We start from the raw sequence: 20,829 nt of genomic DNA on the forward strand, positions 1-20,829 counted from the left end.
GGGCCTTCAAAACTGTGGGTTGTGAATGTATTTGTATGGCCTTTCCATTAAGAGAAAAATCATTCTACTCATCCTTGGACTCGGGCCTAGTGAGATGGTTCCTAGTATAAGGGCCTTGGGCTTCTCTAGGACCTACATTTGGGGTAGACTCTGAACCAACAGGGAGCTAGAGGTAGAGATGGACACAAGAAATCAGGACAGCAGCAGGAGGATACATCTGCCAAGAAGGTGTTGGGGCCTAGTGTGTGAGAGTGGGAAGGAGCCCTTGGGACCCCAAGGAGGCTCAGCATGGCCAGCCCTCACTCCCTGCCTTTGGGTTTTAGACCTGAAGCTGCACCTGCAGAGCACTGACTATGGCAATTTCCTGGCCAATGAGGCTTCCCCGCTGACAGTGTCAGTCATCGATGACCGGCTCAAGGAGAAGATGGTGGTGGAGTTCCGTCACATGAGGAACCATGCTTATGAGCCACTTGCCAGTTTCCTGGACTTCATCACGTGAGTAATGTTACCTTCACAGTCCTCCTGGGCACTGTGATTGGACTGGGCTTTTAGCAGTCCAGTTGTAAAGTGGGATTCCTTGCTGCCTGGGAATGTGATGAGCGGGTACCCCTTGCTGTGGCACTGGGCAGAGCCCCTTTCTCTTAACCTTTAGTGTTACAGAGATTAGGCTGACGGGTGCCCTTACCCTCATTCATCCCTACTGCACCCACACTGAACACTGAGCAGGCTACCATGCCCTATGTGGAGTTGAGGTCAAGGAGATGGAGAATGTTAAGAACCAGTCTTTCAAGGTGGACCATTCATTCTTTCTGGCTCTGTCTGAGCTGAGACCCATTCACTCTCTTCTCCAGCATGGGTGGCCCTGGTTCTCAGGGTTAAAGGTGGTGATGCTGGACACCAGGCCACCTTTCCTCACTCAAACATGGCCCCATGCTTGTAATCATTGGATGCCACCTGCCTTCATTAGCCCCTCCTGGAGAAGCTGGGCAGAGGGATGTACCCCCAAGACCTGCAGGCTGAGGGCAGTGGGCACTTGGAAGAAGCAGCATCTGTTTACCAGTGAGGAAATGGGGAGGAGGAGAGGCATCCTCTACAGGGCCAGCCCAGGAGCCAGGGCCTGCCAAGGTAATTGCTACATAGGTAGTGAGCAGAGGCTCAGCTATGGTGGGCTTCATGAGTGTGCCCTGCACTGATGAGCTATGTGTGTGTGTTGTGGGCACACTTCCAGGTCCTTGCTAGTGCTTGTCATTCCCTGATTGCAGCTCTTTATGGCATCCCCACCCCCACCCCCGCCACCCTTCTTCTTGGGATTTGGCACTCCCATCCAGTTTGTTCCTTCAATGACAGGTCTCGATGCCTGCTGCCTGGTCCGGTTCCACCTCCAGTAAGGAGCAGCTAGCTATTGATCAAGACCAATTTGCTCAAATAGGGCCTGCAGCCAGAGTGGCTTCATCCTCAGGAGGGAGACACCTCTAGGGCCCCCAGAAAGATCTGGTCAGGCTGGCAAGCAGGCTCTCTCCTGGCCATGGGCTCTTTCCCAGGGGCTGTTCTGTTGGCCCAGATGGGCCTGTAATTACACTGTCCTGGCCTTGGTCAAGGCACAGCTGGCATGGTCCTCCTGGGGCTGGCGGCCAGAGATGGAGTATGCCTTGTGCTGCTACTTTTGGGGCAAGGGGAGGAGGGGTCTTAACCGTGGGTAGCTTCTATATCCCTTTCCCTAAGACCAGAGCCAAGGACACAGCAGGAAGCAATGCATTTATTCCAGAGCCTAGCCTTCACCTTGTTTGTACAAGACTTTCAACTTCCTGGTGAATGTTCTGGCCTTTCCAGTTAGGTTGGCCAGAAAAGACCTGACCCCATGCCAGTGACTGATGGGCAGATGTCATCCATCCACTGTTTTCTTGGCCACCTGCTTGTGTAGCTAGCCCCTTACCCATCTTGATGCCCTTAACTCAAGGTTTGGTCTTAACCTGCCAAACCATGAAATCGGAGAGGTCTCCGAGTGAGGCCAAAGCCGCACAGCTGCCAGCTCTGCTGGAAGTTGACTGAGATTGCCAAGTGGGCTTCAAGAGCCAAGCATTGTCTGTGGTGGGCTGTCACTGTCCACCCCTTATATTTGTGGCTGACTGTGGCTTATGGTCTTCCTGTCCCCTCACTCCTGCACTCACTTAGGAAGTGCTTGGCAGTCATGTGTGTCAACCCCTCTGAGCCCTTGGCTGCTCGTTGCAGGTCCTCATCATCTCCAGTGACCCACACCGGCTCTAGTCACCCCCTGCCAATGGCTGCCCAAAACCATGTCACCAACTGGAACTGCTCCATCCCTGAAATTGCTGAGTCAGACACCTTCTCTCTACCCACACCCATCAGGCCTCCCAGCCCACTGTCAGTCCCGTGTGGGTCACAGGTTCCAGACTCAGCAGGCCAATGGCCTAGCTTCCTCCCCTGCCACTTGCTGCCCCCTCTCTCTTCATTTTTCTCCCCAGCTGAGATTCTTCCAGTCCCTCATTTAAGCACTGTTCTTCATTCAGGCTCTCTTGCACTCCCATTTCTTGGTCGCACCCTGGCTGGCAGCCCCCCAGCCCTAGAGGAATTCCAGCAGCCTTCAGCCTGGAGGTACCTTTCCCCACCTGCTGAGCCTAGAACAAAACTGGGGAAGCCAGCACCCTGCTTCCAGACCTGCATGATCACCAACTTGAAAGGCCATAGCCTATCACTGCCAGACCACCACCATTCAGGTTCTGCAGAGATTGGGAAGATCAGCTACTTCCCCATCTTGAATGCCACCCTCCCCCCCACATCCAACCTCTCTGCCACCTCTTCCTCCACAGAGAATAGAAGTGATTCCATTCCCTAGCACCACATCTGTATCCCCCAACCCCCTTCTATTAGTTGAGGCACCCTCCTTGTCTCTTGAGTCCTGCCAGCATCCTGACCCTCCCTCACCACCAGTCCCATCACTCCTGAGACTTGGTGTGGCCCCTGACCCATACTTCTGAGTCTGCACTGCCGCCTTCCCTTCCTACTGCTTCCTGTCAGTATCCAAATTAGCTCCCATCTCTCACACCTTTAAAACCCCATCTTGGGGCCAGTGGTGGTACACTTGGTTGAGTGTACATGTGATCATGCACAGGGATCCAGGTTCAAGCTCCTGGTCCCCACTTGCAGTGGAAAGTTTCATGCACAAGTGGTGAAGCAGTACTGCAGGTGTCACTCTTTCTCTCTACCTCTCTATCCCCCACTTCCATCTCATTTTCTCCTTATCTCTCTTTTTAAAAAGATTTTATTTATTGACTGATGAGAAAGATAGGAGAGAGAGAAAGAAATCAACATCACTCTGGCACATGTACTGCTGGGGATCGAACTTGGGACTACCTGCTTGAGAGTCCAAGGCTTTATCCATGGCACCATCTCCTGGACCACAGTTTTCCTCTGTCTCTATCCAATAAATGGATTTTTAAAAAAATGTTAAGGGGCCGGGTGGTGGCGCACCTGGTTGAGTACACATGTTATAAGCACAAGGACCGAGAGTTGGGCAATAGCACAGTGGGTTAAGCGCAGGTGACGCAAAGTACAAGGACCGGTGTAAGGATCCCAGTTCGAGCCCCCGGATCCCCACCTGCAGGGGAGTTGCTTCACAGGCGGTGAAGCAGGTCTGCAGGTGTGTCTGTCTTTCTCTCCCCTTCTCTATCTTCCCCTCCTCTCTCCATTTCTCTCTGTCCTATCCAACAATGACAACATCAATAATAACAACAATAAAACAACAAGGGCAACAAAAGGGAATAAATAAATAAATATTTAAAAAAATAAAAAAAATAAGCACAAGGACCTGGGTTTGAGTCCCTGGTCCCCACCTGCAGGGGGAAAGCTTCACGAGTGGTGAAGCAGTGCTGCAGATGTCTCTCTGTCTCTTTCCCTCTCTATCTTCCCTTTCCCTCTCAATTTCTGGATGTTTCTATCCAATAAATAAAGATAATAAGAAAAAAAAAGTTAAATATCCTTATCTTGTAGCGTATACTTGTCTGTCTCTGTTGGCTATTCTCTCACCTCCTCCATCCTTGGAGCCTCCAATGATCTTTCTTCTGTCGTGACACATCACAGTGTCTAACCTCCAAGGCTGAGGACACCACTGACATTTATTTGACCAAGAGAATGGCCTAGTCAGGAGTCACTCCTGCAGTCTCTTTCTTTGCAGGGTATCTCTCTCATTTGACTTCTACCTCCCTGGCTGCCCTTCTCCTCCTCCTCCTCCTCCTCCTCCTCCTCCTCCTCCTCCTCCTCCTCCTCCTCCTCCTCCTCCTCCTCCTCCTCCTCCTCCTCCTCCTCCTCCTCCTTCTTCTTCTTCTTCTTCTTCTTCTTCTTCTTCTTCTTCTTCTTCTTCTTCTTCTTCTTCTTCTTCTTCTTCTTTTCTCCTCTATCTTTTCCATTTGGGGTCATCCCAGGAATGAGGAGTGTTACAGAAATGGGTATAGCCTTCCAAAGGAGTTTGACCAGGGGTTCTCCCCCAGGCTGAGGACTCATGACTAGCTTACCTCAGCAAGTGGCTATTTGACTGAGGAGAAGTGTCTAAAGGAAGACTTGGGGATGGAGGAGGGAACCATATGTGTTCAGAGCAGCTGGAACTGCCCTAACCCAGGACCCAGAAACCACTGAAGACCTAGAGCCCAGTCTGCAAAGATCCTCTGGCAACCTGGGACAGCAGCTTTGGAGAGCAACAACTGGAGGGCCAGGATAGAGAGACTGGGAGAAACCAGATTCTATTTATTTATTTGTTTGTTTGTTTGTTAATTCCCTTTTGTTGCCCTTATTGTTTTATTGTTGTTGTAGTTATTATTGATGTTGTTGTTGGATAGGACAGAGAGAAATAGAGAGAGGAGGGGAAAACAGAGAGGAGGAGAGAAAGACACTTGCAGACCTGCTTCACCGCTTATGAAGCGACTCCCCTGCAGATGGGGAGCCAGGGGCTCGAACCGGGATCCTGATGCCAGTCCTTGCGCTTTGCGCCAGATTCTCTCTTTGACTAGGAAGGTCCAAGGTTGGAACCAAGTTTTCCTGAGAAGAATGGTAGTCCACCTGACCTGACTCTTATGTCCCTCTGGGAAGGAAGAAGATACCCTAGAGATATCAAAAGAAGGGAGTGTGGTCCTCCAGATTGTAGAATTATCAGTGAGAGGTCCCAGCCTGGGTGTGAAGATGAGGGCACCATGCCACTGCTGCCCACAGGCAGAACTGGTCCAGCTGTGGAAGTGGGGAGACTGCTACAGAGGTCACCTTAGTTCATCCCTCAGAGTCACTTAGTTGCCCAGAGAGCTGTGCCAGGATGGCTGGAACAGTACGATGCAGGAGGCAATAAGTTCTTTGTAATTGAAGGAGTGTCAGCAGAAACTCGTCAAATTTCTGTATATCCCAGCCAGCCTCAGCTAACACATACGACCAGTCCATGCCAGGAGGGGGATGGGTGCAGGTGGCTGCCTGTGTTAGTATAGACAGCCCTTGGAGAGGTCCCAGGGGGTCACAAAAGACTATCCAGCATTGAGAGGACTCAAGCATCAGGTGATGTTAGAGAGGCCACTTGGCCACTTGAGAGAGTGGAGGTAGCCTCCTGTTTTGATACAGACAGGTTCTGAATGAGAGTGGCTCCTTAGAAGTAGAGATTCATTAATCTTGTGGTTCAAGATGATTTGGTTCTTTTTTTTTTTTTTCCTTTCTTTCTTTCTTATTTATTTATTTATTTATTTATTTATTTATTTTTTACCTCCAGGGATATCACTGGGACTCATTGCTGGCAGTATGAATCCACCGCTCCTGGCAGCCCTTCCCCCCATTTTTTATTAGATAGGATAGAGAGAAATGGGGGGCTGAGCAGTTGCACACCTGGTTAAACACTCATAGTACTAAGCACAAGGACCTGAGCAAGGATCCAGGTTTGAGCCCCAGTTCCATACCTGCAGGGGGGAACACTTCCTAAGTGATGAAGCAGGTCTCCAGGTGTCTGTCTTTCTTTCTTCCTCTCTATCTCCCCCTCCCCTCTCAATTTATCTCTGTCCTATCCAGTAAAAAAGGAAAAAAAATAGCCACTGGGAGCAGTGGATTTGTAGTGCTGGCACCGAGCCCCAGCGATAACCCTGGAGGAAAAAAAGGGGGGATAGACAGAGACACACCTACAGACCTGCTTCACCATTCATGAATTGTTCTCCCTGCATGTGGGCAGTGGGGGCTCTAACCCGGATCCTTGCACTTAACACTATGTGCATTTAACCAGGTACACCATCCCCTGACCCCCTTCTTCTCCTTTAGATAGAGGAAGGGGCACAGAGAGGGTGAAAGAGACCACAGTACTGAAGCTTCCTTCAATGCAGTGGGGGCCAGGCTTGAACCTGAATTGTGCACTTGCCAAAGCAGCACACTATCCAGGTGAGCTATTTCACTGGCCCTGTTGAGCTCCTAATCATAACATCTAACATGTCACTCAAGGGCTTCTTGCTAGTGACTTGGGATAAAAATCACAGAGATTTTTAGCTTTGGAAGAAACTGTCGTTAGGGTTATCGCTGGGGTTTGGTGCCTACACATGAATCCACTGCTCTAGGCATACTTTTTTTTTTTCTTCTTCTTTCAGTTATACTTAGTAGGATAGAGAGAAACTGAGAGAGGAGAGAAAAAGATAGAGAGGGATAGAGAAAGACACCTGAAGACCTGCTTCGCTGTTCATGAAGCATCCCCGAAGCAGGTAGGGAGCAGGGGGTTGAACCTGGGTCCTTATACATGGTAATATGTGTGCTTAACAGGGTGTGCCACTGCCCAGCTCCCCAGGAACTTTTTTTTTTTTAAGATTTGTTGGGTAGTTGCCATCTCCCCCTGGTTTCTGCTTAACCATATGCCTATATAGGGATTTTACTGATCCAAAGCTTTGGTCTATTTACATAAATCACTTTTACATAAAGCACTCCAGGGCATTGGTGGTTCTATGATAGGATTCTCTCCTGCTCCACCCCCTCCTTGTCACACACTGATCCCTTCTTTGTCACACTCTGATTTTCACCAGTCACTTTTCTCTCCACCCTCTCTATATCACATCCTGTTTCCACCCTACTTGGAGAGTATAAAAACAGCTGCTCTTCTGATTAAAGACACTTGGAAATTGCTTTCCGGCTCCGAGAGTTCCAGAGTGTATCTCCTGCGGAAGTTGGTGCAGCACGAGTTCCTGATCCCTCTCCCACACAGCAGCCTAGATCAGCTCCAGTTGAGTTCTCTCCAACCCAGAGAGCACTAGCTCGAGAAGAAGTACCCTCAGGCTATCCCGGCATCTGGCGCCCGAACAGGGACCTGTAAGCAGCAGATTATCAAAAAGACATCTTAGATAAGTACACACCTTTTTGGGTATCTGCAATATTGTGTTAAGGCACTGTGATTTTTTTTTCTTTCTTATTGTTTTCCGGAGATCTTTCCACCATGGAAAATCTTCTCCAAATCCTGCATTCTTTTTCCAGTATACAATTTTTATATATCTGAGACATTTTTCTCGGGGCTTCACCTTATATCCTGTTGATCATCATAGCAGCTTTTAAGGGATATATAGGTCAACCTCTCAAAAGGCTTAAGGACCTAGAGGCTGAGGTCAAAGAGATAAAGGAAGTAATCATAGAACTTAACCAGCACCTTAAAAACAAGAAGAAGCAAAGGCCTGTCGTGATCTTGACCCACCCTAATTCCTCTGCATCTTGCCCTGAGGCCCCTATTTTGGCATCTTGCCCTGAGGCCCCTATTTTGGCAGACACGTGTCCGAATTCGCCTTTGGACTCCACAGCCACTTCTTCGGCCACCCCCATTTTGGCAGAAACGTGTCCGGAACCTCCTGCTGCCTCCACGGCTGCTTCTTCACCCCACCCTGTTTTGATAGACACATGTCCGAATTCTCCTGTAGCCTCCAAAACCACTTCTTCGGCCACTTGTCCAGAAGCTTCCACTTCGATGACTCCTCCTACCGCTACACACTTATCAGAGCAAGTCCACACATTTCCGGTCAATGTTGCCCCCAATAGACAAAAACCTCAGGCCTGGTATCCATATTCCGCCACAGACCTGAAGGAACTACCCCAGGCTATCAAAGATGACGGTGTTCATGCCCCATGGACCAGGTCCATTTTACAAGGCCTGCTTCAGAACCTTAATACCCCTCAAGATTGGAGAGATGTGACTCGTGCTACGCTCCCAGGCCCCCTCTTCCTGCAATGGGAGGCATTCTTTCGTGACGAATGTTTACAACAATCGCGGAAAAATATTCAAAATCAGCCAGAGGGTAATTTTGATGCATTGTTTGGAACAGGCCAATTAGAAACAGGGATTCAACAGGCGGAAGCCAAGTTTCCAGCGGGGTATTTTGATCAAGTACGCCTGTGTGCATTAAAAGCATGGGAGCGATTAACACCACCCATGGGAGCAGCCTCAGCTCCCATTCTCTCCCTGCAACAAGAACCTGATGAATCCCTCGCTAAATTCATTGCCAGGGTCCAGTCGAGTTTGAAAAGGAAGATTTATAATCCTGACGCTCGTTTTCTCCTTCTGCGATCCATAGTCTGGGATGGAATGCTTCCGCATTTTCGACAGGCCTGTATCACTCTTAAAAACGAACACCCAGATACTTAGATTCTAGCTACACAGGATCTCAGATCAAGCTCTTTTCAAGGACCTATGTTACAGGCCTATGCAGCTACCTTACATAAGCAAAAAAAAGCTTGCTTTCAGTGCGGTCGCCAAGGGCATTGGCGTAACCAATGTCCAAAAAATAGACAGCGACCCCACCTCCAGTCAGGGCGACCCCACCTCCAATCAGGGCAACCCCGCCTCCAGACAGAGAATCAGAGACCACGAATGCCTTGTCCCAGATGCCAGAAAGGATTTCACTGGAGGAGAGATTGTTGGTCAAGGTTCCATAGGAACGGCACGCCTCTGCCAAATGTAAACAGGGATTTAAACTAGGTATGGGGCTTCCCTTAGCCCCGCCCCCAAGAGGGAATGAAGCAGGTCGCCCGCTTGGTGCTGTGCCCTTCTTCCACAAACAGAAGCCCAGCTTGGGACCCAATCCATCGCTACACCCACCACGCCAAGTAACAATAACAGAGGGTGAGCAGAAGGAGGAACCCGCGGTATGTGGGAACTTCCAGCATAGAAATAACCGGCTGGAGCAAGAGAACAGCTCGAATTCAGAGCCTGAGATTTTATGGACCACCCCTGTTTTAGAAAGGGGTCACCCAACTATGACAGTAAAGATTGGTAATATTCCTTTTAAATGTTTGATTGACACGGGAGCAGATAAGACAATATTAAGACAAGCAGAGGTTCCCCAGAGTTGGGAACTCCTCCCAGGACCACGCTTACATGGTGTTGGAGGATTGACTCAGGCATTCCGCACACGAGATTCCCTTGTGTGGGAAGATCCAGAAGGGACTACCGGACGCTTTCAGCCTTTAATAGCTGATATAAGCACCAATTTATTGGGAAGAGACTTGCTGGAATCTTTAGATGTAGTGATATCCTCAGACACCTCTGCAGGACACCACACTCACTCCTGTGAGACTGCTAGACCCAACCAGCACCCCCAATACTAACTGCCACTGTTCGTAACAGAACTCCCCGCTTAGATTGGCTTTCTAATGAGCCTGTCTGGGTGGAACAGTGGCCTTTGCCTAGGGAGAAGCTAGAAATTTTAAAAAAACTCATCCAAGAGCAGTTATCTTTGGGACACATTCGTCATTCTCGGAGCCCATGGAATACTCCAGTCTTTGTAATTAAAAAGCGCTCAGGAAAATGGCGCCTCCTCCAAGATCTTCGTGCAGTTAATAAAACCATGCAGGTTTGGGGCTCCCCCCAAAGGGGTTTGCCTCTTGCTTCCGCAATTCCCACAGGAATTCCAGTCATAGCTATTGATATACAGGATTGTTTTTTCTCTATTCCCTTACACCCACAAGATTGTAAACGTTTTGCTTTCTCTGTTCCTTCTATTAATAATGCCAGCCCTGCCGATAGATTTGAATGGGTGGTACTGCCCCAGGGCATGGCTAATAGTCCTACTATTTGTCAAGAGGTTGTTAAATCTGCCCTTTTCCCATATATTCATAAGGGCCTTAAGGTTTTTCATTATATGGATGACGTGTTAATATGGGGAGAATTAGATACAGATCTCTCCGCCCTACGTGATTTTCTAATCCCTGCCTTAAAGAGAAGTGGACTTAATGTAGCTCCTGAGAAGATACAGCTAATCCCTCCAATATCTTTCTTAGGCTCAGAGATTTCCCTAACGCAGATTCGTCCTTTAAAACCTTGTGTTACTTTTCCTTCTAATCTCACTCTTGCTTCTTTACAAAGTTTTCTTGAAAATTTGAATTGGCTTAGGCAGTATCTTTATCTGCCTACGAGCTGCCTGCAACCACTGTTCGATCTGTTAAAAAGAAACAAACAGCCCTCCTCAAAGCGTATGTTAACCCCCGAAGCATCCTTGGCTCTGGAAAAAGTTAACCAGGCTCTCCAGGACATGCACCTCGTTCGATTCTCCCCCTCCTCTCCAGTAAATCTTCTAATCTTTAACTCCACCCCCACGGTAGTGGGGGCATTGTGGCAGAAACATGGCGTTCTCGAATGGCTTCATACGCCAGTAGGCGGAGCTCCAAGACTCCTTACCGAGATTGATGCCTTAGCATTTATGGTTCGCCAAGGAAGAAACAGATCGGTTCAGGTCTTAGGAAGGGAACCAGATTCAATCATTCTTCCCTTTTCTCTCACTGATACAGAATGGCTCATACGCCACCATTCTCGTTTTGCCATAAGTTTAATGGGTTTTCCAGGACAATTAGATAATCATTTTCCCTCTAATAATTTGATAGCTTCTTTACCTCTGTTGCCTCTACTAGTACCTAAACTTTTCTCTCGAGATCCCATCCCCTCTGCTCCTACAGTGTTCACTGATGGTGGAAAAAAGGGAGCTGCTGCCCTTATATATTATCCAGACCAGCAATACCCCAAACCTCTCTTTACTGAACTTCCTGATAATTCCCCTCAGTACAAAGAACTTTATGCTGTTTTCCTTGCATTAAAAGCTGTACCAGAATCCTTCAACCTTTTTTCTGACAGTGTGTATACTGTTAACTTACTTCCATGGCTTGCTTGATCTTATGTAAGAATTGATGACAACCCACTTTTTCCTCTTTTAATTCAAATTGCCTCTATGCTCTGTTCTCGAACCCATCCACTGTATGTTCAGCACCTACGTTCCCACAGCCCTCTTCCTGGTCCCCTGTCTGAAGGGAATGCTGCAGCTGACCGCCTTGCCTCCACAAGAATTCTCCTAGCCTCTGTCTCTAATCCTGCTGACTTTCATTCCCTAACCCATGTTAATCTTAAAGGTCTTCGAGCTCGATTTCCTGATATTCCTCTGCCACAGTTAAAACGTATTCTTGCTACATGTTCCTCCTGTGCAGGTCTAATCAAAACACCTGCTATTCAGACTCTGGGGGTTAATCCTCGAGGTTTAAAAGCCAACGCTCTTTGGCAAATTGATGTTACCCACATACCTAACTTTGGCAAACAAAAATATGTGTTCGTCTCAATTGATACCTTCTCTAAGTTTATGTGGGCTACAGCTCAGACTGGAGAAAACTCAAAAAAGCTTATAAGCCATATGCTCTCCTGTTTTGTTGTAATGGGCTTACCTCTTCAACTTAAAACAGATAATAGACCTGCTTTTACCAGCAAACAATTTAAAGATTTTTGTTCCCTCTGAAACATTACTCATACTACAGGCATTCCGTATAATCCACAGGGACAAGGCATTGTTGAGAGGGCCCATCAAACTCTTAAGGCTCAATTAAATAAAGAAAAATAGAAAATGTACCCCCCTAATATCCAGCTGGCAAAAGCCTTAACTACATTAAATCTCTTTAATATTTACAAAAACTCCGACCAACCTCCTATAATTCTTCATTGGCAAACACCACCCACCCTCCCAGCTATTAAAGTCAAATGGAAAGACCCACTTGATAAAATTTGGAAAGGACCTGACCCCCTGTTGACTATGGGGAGGGGTTTCGCATGTATTTTTCCACAAAATTACTCCAAGCCTGTTTGGGTTCCTGCCCGCCATGTCCGGCAATACCCACATGATGGCGCTGATATCCCTGAAAAACAAGAAACACTGCAAGAAGACTGGCTGCAAGAGGACTAGCTACAGGATGCACCCCAGGATCCATAATACAGCATGGCAGAATCAAAAAAAAAAAAAAAACTGATTCACAGAACTTCCCCCCCCCCCAATGAATGTCTTATGCTATGACTGGCCAGTTGTGTTTTGTGAGTGAGTGAGTGAGTGAGTGAAAAAAAAAAAATTGAGTGACCAAAATTTTTGTATGACCCATTGTGCTCAGAGTACTCTGAAAGTTAACTGACTTTATATCAAACGGCTGGACGCAGCCATGGTTTCTGGAGACGTCCAGAAACAGTCCAAAAATTGTTCATTCCCCCTTTTGATTTCTTTTTTAAGTCTTGATACCAATATGAAATGTTTAGTCTTAAACTGTGTGAGTAAAGATGGTTCAACTATGACAGTAGTTCTAAATTCACATTTGAAATGATATATCTTATTTACAAGTTTTTCTCCTCCTGTGTGTTATAAACTATATGTTTAATATGCGTGTTTCAAGTTTGGTAAACATTAACTTAACAGTTAAATTGTAACTTCGAAGTTACATTTTTACGAGAAGAGGTAAAATCAATTCATTTAAGTAACTGAGTGTTTAAGGTAAAACTCTAAATATTCAATGTGACAATTCATCATCTCCTAAGTTAAAATACAGATTCTCTATACAGGACATTTTTGGAGGGCCCCCAAAAATGTCCTGTAAGCTATCTTGTGGAAATTAATCCACAACAAATTTGGCATCAATCTGATATTGTAAATGTACCAAAAAAAAAAAAATTGTCACTAAAATGTGTTAACTCTAGTAACCTGAGTTTGCTTAAAAACCCAATGTAAAAATAGTCAAGAATCAATATATGTAACTTAAACTCGGTATGAAAACTTTGCTATATAAAGACTGCTACATGAGGTCACGTAAGATGACCTTTACACAAAATTATAAAGATACCTAAACCAGTTATAATCATTGAGTTATCAATTGTAGTAAACTTCTAATTTGTTACAAAGTTTTTTCATAAGTAATTGACTACAGCTATGACAAGCCTTCGCATAAAAAAGCATCTGCTTATATAGAATCCCCAGAAATCCATCTTGGACCCCTGACCTCTGACATCACCCACAATTACAACCATCCCCAGAAACCCATGATGTGACCTGACACGATCTGGAGAACCTGATTCACAGACTCCGAAGGACAAGACTTTCCTACTGCCTTTCTCTCAACCATCGGTGTCTGCTCTTCCTGCTTCTGTTTCGCCCATCATGTTTTGGCGGTTCCAGGTCACTCTCTACAGAGAAGAAAAGTTCCGGTGGCCGTCCTCCTCCATCAAGATAGACGTGTGACATTTATTTCCTGGCCGTTGACATTGGACTGATGCTTCTATAGAACTTGCTGGACACTCCTTTTATACTGCTGGACTTCTTGAAGAATGACTGTAGCAGTTCATAGAACTTACCGCCAGCTGACTCGGGATTTTGCAATGCCAGATCACCCCTCTAGCCCCTCGGCTTATCAGGCCCCCACTCCTCCACCCATCAGGCTCACTCTGTCTCTTGCTACTCTTACTTATCCCTCCCTGTCTTGTGCTAGTTATTTTTGAAGACACTTACACACTATCATTCTGCTTTCTTCCCAACAGGTTTCCGTTCACCCCTACACTGCTATTCCCCTGACAGAGATGAAGCCTTTTACAGACATTGACCCAGTTATATATGGCCATTAAGTAAGAGGAAGATGTTGGGGAATTGTGAGGATATGGTTGAGCTTGGAAGGGCTTGAGCCTGAGGGGTGTGTCAATCCTGTTAGTCTCTCTCTCCACGGAGAGGTTGAGTAAGGAGGGACAGTAGAACCCCAAAAAAGGTGTGCCTCTTATCAGTCTCCCTGCCTCACAAAGTGCCCCGCACTCCTGATACTATGGCAAAAAGTTAAAAAGAAAGAGAGAGATGTTGGGTAGTTGCCATCTCCCCCTGGTTTCTGCTTAACCATATGCCTATATAGGGATTTTACTGATCCAAAGCTTTGGTCTATTTACATAAATCACTTTTACATAAAGCACTCCAGGGCATTGGTGGTTCTATGATAGGATTCTCTCCTGCTCCACCCCCTCCTTGTCACACACTGATCCCTTCTTTGTCACACTCTGATTTTCACCAGTCACTTTTCTCTCCACCCTCTCTATATCACATCCTGTTTCCACCCTACTTGGAGAGTATAAAAACAGCTGCTCTTCTGATTAAAGACACTTGGAAATTGCTTTCCGGCTCCGAGAGTTCCAGAGTGTATCTCCTGCGGAAGTTGGTGCAGCACGAGTTCCTGATCCCTCTCCCACACAGCAGCCTAGATCAGCTCCAGTTGAGTTCTCTCCAACCCAGAGAGCACTAGCTCGAGAAGAAGTACCCTCAGGCTATCCCGGCAAAGATTTACTGGGGCTGGGAGAAATTTCACCTGGTAGAGTGTGTACTTTACCATGCATGGGGACCTGGGTTTAAGCCCCTAGTCACCACATGGAGCACCATGCTCTGGAGAAGCTTCACAGGTGGTGGAGTAGTGCTGTGGTGTCTCTCCTTTCTCTCACTATCATAAAAAATAAAAAATCCACTAGGAGTGGTGAAATCATATATACATGAAACTTCAGTGAAAACCCTAGTTGTAAAAAAAGATTTATTTACTTATTTGTGTGTGTGTGTGTGTGTGTGTGTGTGTGTGTGTGTGTGTGAGAGAGAGAGAGAGAGAGAGAGCAACCAAAGCATCATCCTGGCATATGTGGTGCTGGGGATCAAAGCTGGGACCTTTTTCATGAAAGTCCTGTGCTCTACCACTGTGACATTTCCCTTTCACTGGAGGGAACTTTGATCTGGGCCATCTTACGATGGTTTCCCATTGGACAGTGGGTTCTGGGAGAGAAACTAGGGAGGTTGCCTGTGGGAGAGGTGAGTCTGTTCTTTGAGGACTTGCAGGTGCTCTCTGAAGGCCTTTGCCCTTAGATAGTGAGTCTCCCTCGACGAGGTCATCTGCAGCGTGCAGCACCAGCATACAACTATGGTGGCTACTACATGGTAACCTGTACATTCTGGGGCAGGCTTCATATTTCTTCTGTTCCAGGGCCCTCAATGCTATCAGCCTGGAGTGGGCAACTAGAAAAAGGCTTTGTTCCCAAACAGTGAACTCAGGTGCCTGGTGGACCTTTCAGCACACCTGTCATTTTCCTTAGGGCACCTAGGTTCCAGCCTTGGTCTTTGACTGGTCAAAGAAAGCATCTGGTTTCCCTCAGCCTCTTTGTCCTGGCCCTTCAGTTGTTGCTGTCCACGGCTGCTGTCTTGGGCTGAATATAGGGTCTTTGGGCTGTCTTCAGTCTGCTGTGGTTTCTGGGTCCTAGGTTAGGCCAGCCTCTGGCCTTGAAAGAGGAACAGCACTGACAGTTGTGAGTTTGACAGAGAACACACAGAAGCTCTTCGAGGCCTCAAGGGGTCAGGTGCCCTCTGAGAAGACCCATTGGGCCCTCTGGGAGAGGTAGGATTTTAGCAAGAAGAGCAGGGCCTGACTGGCTCTGCTTTGAGCCACCCTTTGGTCATCTTGAGTCCAGCAGTGAAACTGAAGCTCCACAGGGCATGTACAGAGGTCATAGCTTCATCACTATTCATTTTCCACCCAGGATAGAACTCTACAGCACCTAGATGTGACTGAGGTATATGTTGTTGCTGACAGCCCCTGCTGGCAGGGGGACCTAGTCCTCAGGGTCTCCTTACAGCATCAGGATTGCCAAGGTGGTGAAAACATGGGGGAGCAAGCCGTGCTGCTCCAGCAGGTGGCGCCAAAAGGGCTTAGCTAGGGGCTCTGCCGACTTCTTGGAGGAAGTGGCTTCTGTGGGCTCAAGCTGAGTCTTGGACAGAGTGAGGGAGGGCCTCTGGGCAGAGGAATACAGACTGCCCCATTCCCACCCCACAAGGGCCTCTTTGGCCTGGCGGGTAGCCGCCTGTCCACTCCCCAGCTGTCTTCCTCTGGAGGGAAATGCTGACCAGCTGGAACCTCATTCTCTCCTATTGAGGCCAAATGAGGGGAGGAATGGTGGAGTGGCTTTCTTGGGGGCAGGGAGGCAGCTGCTGAAGCCAGGCAAGTAGGAGTAGGACTTCCCTGTCTGCATGGGGAAGAAGCAGAAGGCTGGACCAGCATCACTTCTGCCAGGCCTGCCCTGTCTTTTCTAGCGAGGAGGAGAACCCCAGCTCTCATTGGGCAGTGGAGTAAAATGGAAACTGCTGCTACAGCAGCCTTGTAGTTGATCTTAGGTAAAAACAGTGCTGGGCCTTACACAAGACTGTCCAAGACTGGCATAGCCTGGGTTAGAAGAAGGTCCCAGAAGGGAATTTTCCTTGATGCCCAGCTAGGCTTCTAGCAGGAAAGTCTGGGAGCAGCCATGGAGGTGCTTCCACCACCAGCCCCCTCGTCTGCTGCCAGGGTTGAAGAGTGAATCAGAACTGCCCTGTTCCACATCACTAGAGGGACAGCAGCAAAGCCAGATGGGGGAGTCTTCCCATAGGAAGCTACTTTGAAGCTAAGCTAGGACTCTAAGGAATACCAAGACTTGGTATTCACCTGGGCCCTGATCCCAGCCCTACCTCAAACATAAATGGAGTCGTGGCTGTAAGGAGTGAGGTGGAGGTTAGATAAAGGAAACTGCTTGTGTGAGCCCCCCTGAGAAGACAAGGTTAGCTGAGGCTAGAACCAGGGCACAGGGCCCAGGCAGGGGTGGAGTAGTCTTGTGTGGACACTGACCATGGTGACATAGAACTCCTCTGCCTGGGAGTCGGGTGGTAGTGTAGTGGGTTAAGTGCTCATGGTCGAACTGCAAGGACCCCGGTTCGAGCCCCCAGCTCCCCACCTGCAGGGGAGTCTCTTCACAAGTGGTGAAGCAGGTCTGCAGGTGTCTCTCTTTCTCTCCCCCTCTCTGTCTTCCCCTCCTCTCTCCATTTCTCTCTGTCCTATTCAACAACAATGACATCAATAACAACTATAACAATAAAACAACAAGGGCAACAAAAGGGAATAAATAAATAAGAACTCCTCTGGGGTCTTCTGGGCAGAATCCTCTACCTGTAGGGCTGGTGGTGCTGGATATTATAGGATAACATAGGCCTAGGAGGTGTGCTGTTCTCTGCGTCTGTCTGAGAGCATCTTCAAGTTCAGGGGAGTCTTTGTGGCTATTTTAGGAAATAATATTATGGCCTGTATGAGGCTGAATGGGGTACAGGTGGTATCACAGAAGGTGAAGTGAGGGCCACATGAACTTCTAGAGGCATCAGGAACAGGAACAATATTGTCCAGGGTAGAGGACACACAGGTTGGGGTTGGAGACTACAGCATACAGCTATGGTGGGTTCTCTTGGAAACCCCCACAAACACACATACACACACTCTTCCAGTTCTATAAGGTTAGGAGCAGGGGCTACCATCATGACCTCTTGGCTTGCAAGCTTCAAAAGGACCCTGCCTGACAACCTCAGTTTAGAAAGGGGGTATAGAGATGCCTGTCCCTTCTCGGTGCACATCCTGTGGTTGACCCAGTCAGGTTGGGGGTGGAGAGAGGGTAACCTCCTGGCCCCAAGCCAGGAGAGCAGAGGTCATAGCAGGGCCTTGGACTGGGTGGGAACTAGGGGAGTTTGTAGCAAGCAGATGGGGGAGGTTAGGCCAGGACAGGGGCCATGGCTTCTTCCTGCTGCCTTCTTGAAGGGCCCTGTGGGATTCTCCAAAGGGCTGTGGACCAGCCCTTGGGGTAGAGGCTTGGCCTAACACCTCCCTCCCTTTCTTTCCTTGGTGTGGGGAGGGAGTCACTTCCTTTTGGAGGGGTCTTCCTTGGACAGCCTCAGCACTGGCTTCTAAAGATACTGTCATAGTTACCAAGGAAAGAGCTCAGCTGGTAGAGCATAGGACTTGTACACTTGAGGCTCCTGATTTGATCCCAACACCACATGTATAGGAATGGTGCTCTGTTTTCTTTCTCAATCAAGTGAAATTCTTTCTATCTCATGAATTATTTTTATCTCTTTTTGTTGTTGTTGTTGTTGTTGTTGCTGCCAGGGCTTCAGTACCCTGGCCTAACTTTTTTTCTTTTTTCTCTTTTGCGATAGATATAGATACAGAGTAAGAGTGAATGATACCATAGTGCTCTGGGGGCTGAGCTCAAACTTAAGTCATACACATGACAAAGCAGGTACCCTCCTAGGTGAGCTATTTTGCTGGCCCTCATGTGAAATTTTGAAAGATACTATCACTGGACAAGGGCCTTGCTATGGCCCACTCCAAAGCTAGGACACACCTGTGCTCAGTTCTCAGGGCATCAACCTTCACCCCCACTCTTACCCTCCTGTGGGCCACCCCCTCTGGTCTTGGAGGATACCCCTTCCTCCAGACCTCAGCCCAATTCCCTGTGTCTATTGCTAGTAATAGGCTGAGGGACTATTGTGGGTCCTGGAGCCTAGGGGTCCTCTCTTCTCTCCATTCCATCCCCACATGGGTGAGTGACTCCACAGAACTCTCTGGCCCAGACCCTTGATGTCACTGTCTTGCTTGTTGAAGTGGAGCTTCTCTGCATACTATTTCCCCCACTCCACCCCCCAACACCAGGCCAGGCAGCCCCACCCTCCACAGCTCCACAGCCCCCTCTGCTGTCCATATTCTCTCTGGAGTCATGGCTTGGGGAAACCTGGGCTTGGGGGAGCCTTGGCCCAGGGCTGACCTGAGCCTAGCCTTCTGTCAGGACTCTGGGTCTCCTCCAGGCCGGCCTGGGCTCCATGCCTGGCCCTGGCCTCGGGCCCCAGAGGAGGAGGTGCTCTCTCTGGAGTGGGGCTGTGCAGGGCAGCTGTCTGTCTCTTCAGGCCCTGTCTGACCCAGGACCTTACTCCAGAAGGGCCCTCTCATGGACTGTTCTCCAACCTACCCCTGAGAAGACACCCCTTCTCCTCAGCCTTTTCTCCTCTTGCCATCTTCCCTTCTGTGTCCACCTGGCAGCCAAAGTGCCTGTCACTGTCTGCCTGCTCCCACCCTGCTCATGAACCCTAAGACTCCAGTGAAGTTTAGATCCTCTGCCTGGCCTGCAGACCCAGCCTGCTGGCAGCACTGCTCAGTTCCTTGCCCTTTGCCAACCGTGCCTGTGCTCTGTTCCTCGAATGCAGCTGTTGTCACTCAGTGAATGCCTCCAGGCCTTTGCACACACTGTTCCCTTTTCTCAGAACATGCTTTCATCTCTCAGTTCTTTCATCCTTGAGACCTGCCACCACACCTCACCTACTTTTATGCCCACAGTTGCTTGCCGTATCCTGTCCAAATGCTGTTCCACATCATGGGGTAGCTAGCTGTTTCCCAATCATTTGTGGGGTGTGAAATCCATTGTCATCATCACCTAGGGAGGGTCTGTGTCTGCCCCAAGCCCCTGGTGCTGGTGTAGGGGTGCATTGGGCTTATTCTTGTGGGGTGTATGTGCTGTGCTGGGATTCCTAGTTCCTTACACCCTAATGGCTGCCCTGCTGCTGTGTGTTTCCCATAGTTACAGCTACATGATTGACAATGTGATCCTGCTCATCACGGGCACCCTGCACCAACGCTCGATTGCTGAGCTTGTGCCCAAATGCCACCCACTGGGCAGCTTTGAGCAGATGGAGGCTGTGAACATCGCACAGACACCTGCTGAGCTCTACAATGCCATTCTGGTGGACACACCCCTGGGTGAGCCTCTGGGGTGTGGGGTGGGGGGTGGGGATGGGGGTGGGCCTGGCTTCTGAGTCAGAGCCCTGGGGATCCTGAACCAGAGAACACAGTCTCCTCACTGCCATTAGCTTTTTCATTTTGTCCCACCTTCCCTCTTCCTGTCCTGTGGCCTTGGCTGGGCCAGGCAGGCTACCCTTTGCGAAACCTGCAGATCTCTCAGAAGGCAGAGGAGGGTTATGCTTGTCCAGAGTGGAGAGAGACCTTGGGACTCTTGGAGTCTCGTGAGCTCTGACAGATGGTGGCCCTAAGCTGGGCCAGAGTGGCTGGCTGCCCATGAGGCAGAAGAGAGAAGCAAGCTCTTTACTTGCCTCCACCAAGCAGGGCCCAAGGGCCAGCGCAGGTGTGTCTGGCAGGATTCAGGGTCCTTGTCAGAGGCCAAGGAAGGAAGGGGAATTGGGAGCTTCTTGCAGGACCACACCTAGGCAGTTCTGAGTCCTGCCTGTTTTGAGACTTGGGAGAAGTCACTAAGCTTGTCACCAGCTAGTTCACTCAAAGCCAGATTTCTGGGCCCCAGAAAAACCCCTAGGGTTGACCTGCTGGGCTCTAAGCCACACATGTCTGAGTCCTACCTGTGGCTTTATCTGCCATAGCCTCTCCCAGGGACTCTGAGCTAGTTCTGGGCTGCTTGTGGCTTCTTCAGTTTCTCTATCTTTAAAGTAGAGACAGGCAGCCTGGAAGGTGGTATAGTGGATAGAACACTGGACCCAAAAGCATGAAGCCCTGAATTTAATCCATGGCATCATATGTGTTAGAGTGATTCTCTGGTTCTTTCTCTGGATATATGTTTCACTCATTAATAAATAATATTAAAAGAGAGAGAGAGAGAGAGCTCTGGCCTTAGTAACTTTCAACTTGATAGTGGCCTCTGGGTCACTAGTCCATGCCCAC

The 20,829-nt window shown here is 48.6% G+C and overlaps 1 protein-coding gene across 1 annotated transcript in view; it reads left to right on the plus strand.

The window, feature by feature from the left end:
* ATP6V0D1 (ATPase H+ transporting V0 subunit d1) overlaps positions 1-20,829 on the plus strand; it is a 69,512-nt gene that overhangs the window by 43,240 nt on the left and 5,443 nt on the right. The window contains exons 2-3 of the mRNA XM_007517734.3: positions 324-495; positions 19,721-19,899. Of these exons, the coding sequence (XP_007517796.1) occupies positions 324-495; positions 19,721-19,899 (351 nt within the window). The remainder of the gene's footprint in view (positions 1-323; positions 496-19,720; positions 19,900-20,829) is intronic.

Source organism: Erinaceus europaeus, chromosome 2, assembly GCF_950295315.1.
Source record: "Erinaceus europaeus chromosome 2, mEriEur2.1, whole genome shotgun sequence".
Taxonomy (NCBI): domain Eukaryota; kingdom Metazoa; phylum Chordata; class Mammalia; order Eulipotyphla; family Erinaceidae; genus Erinaceus; species Erinaceus europaeus.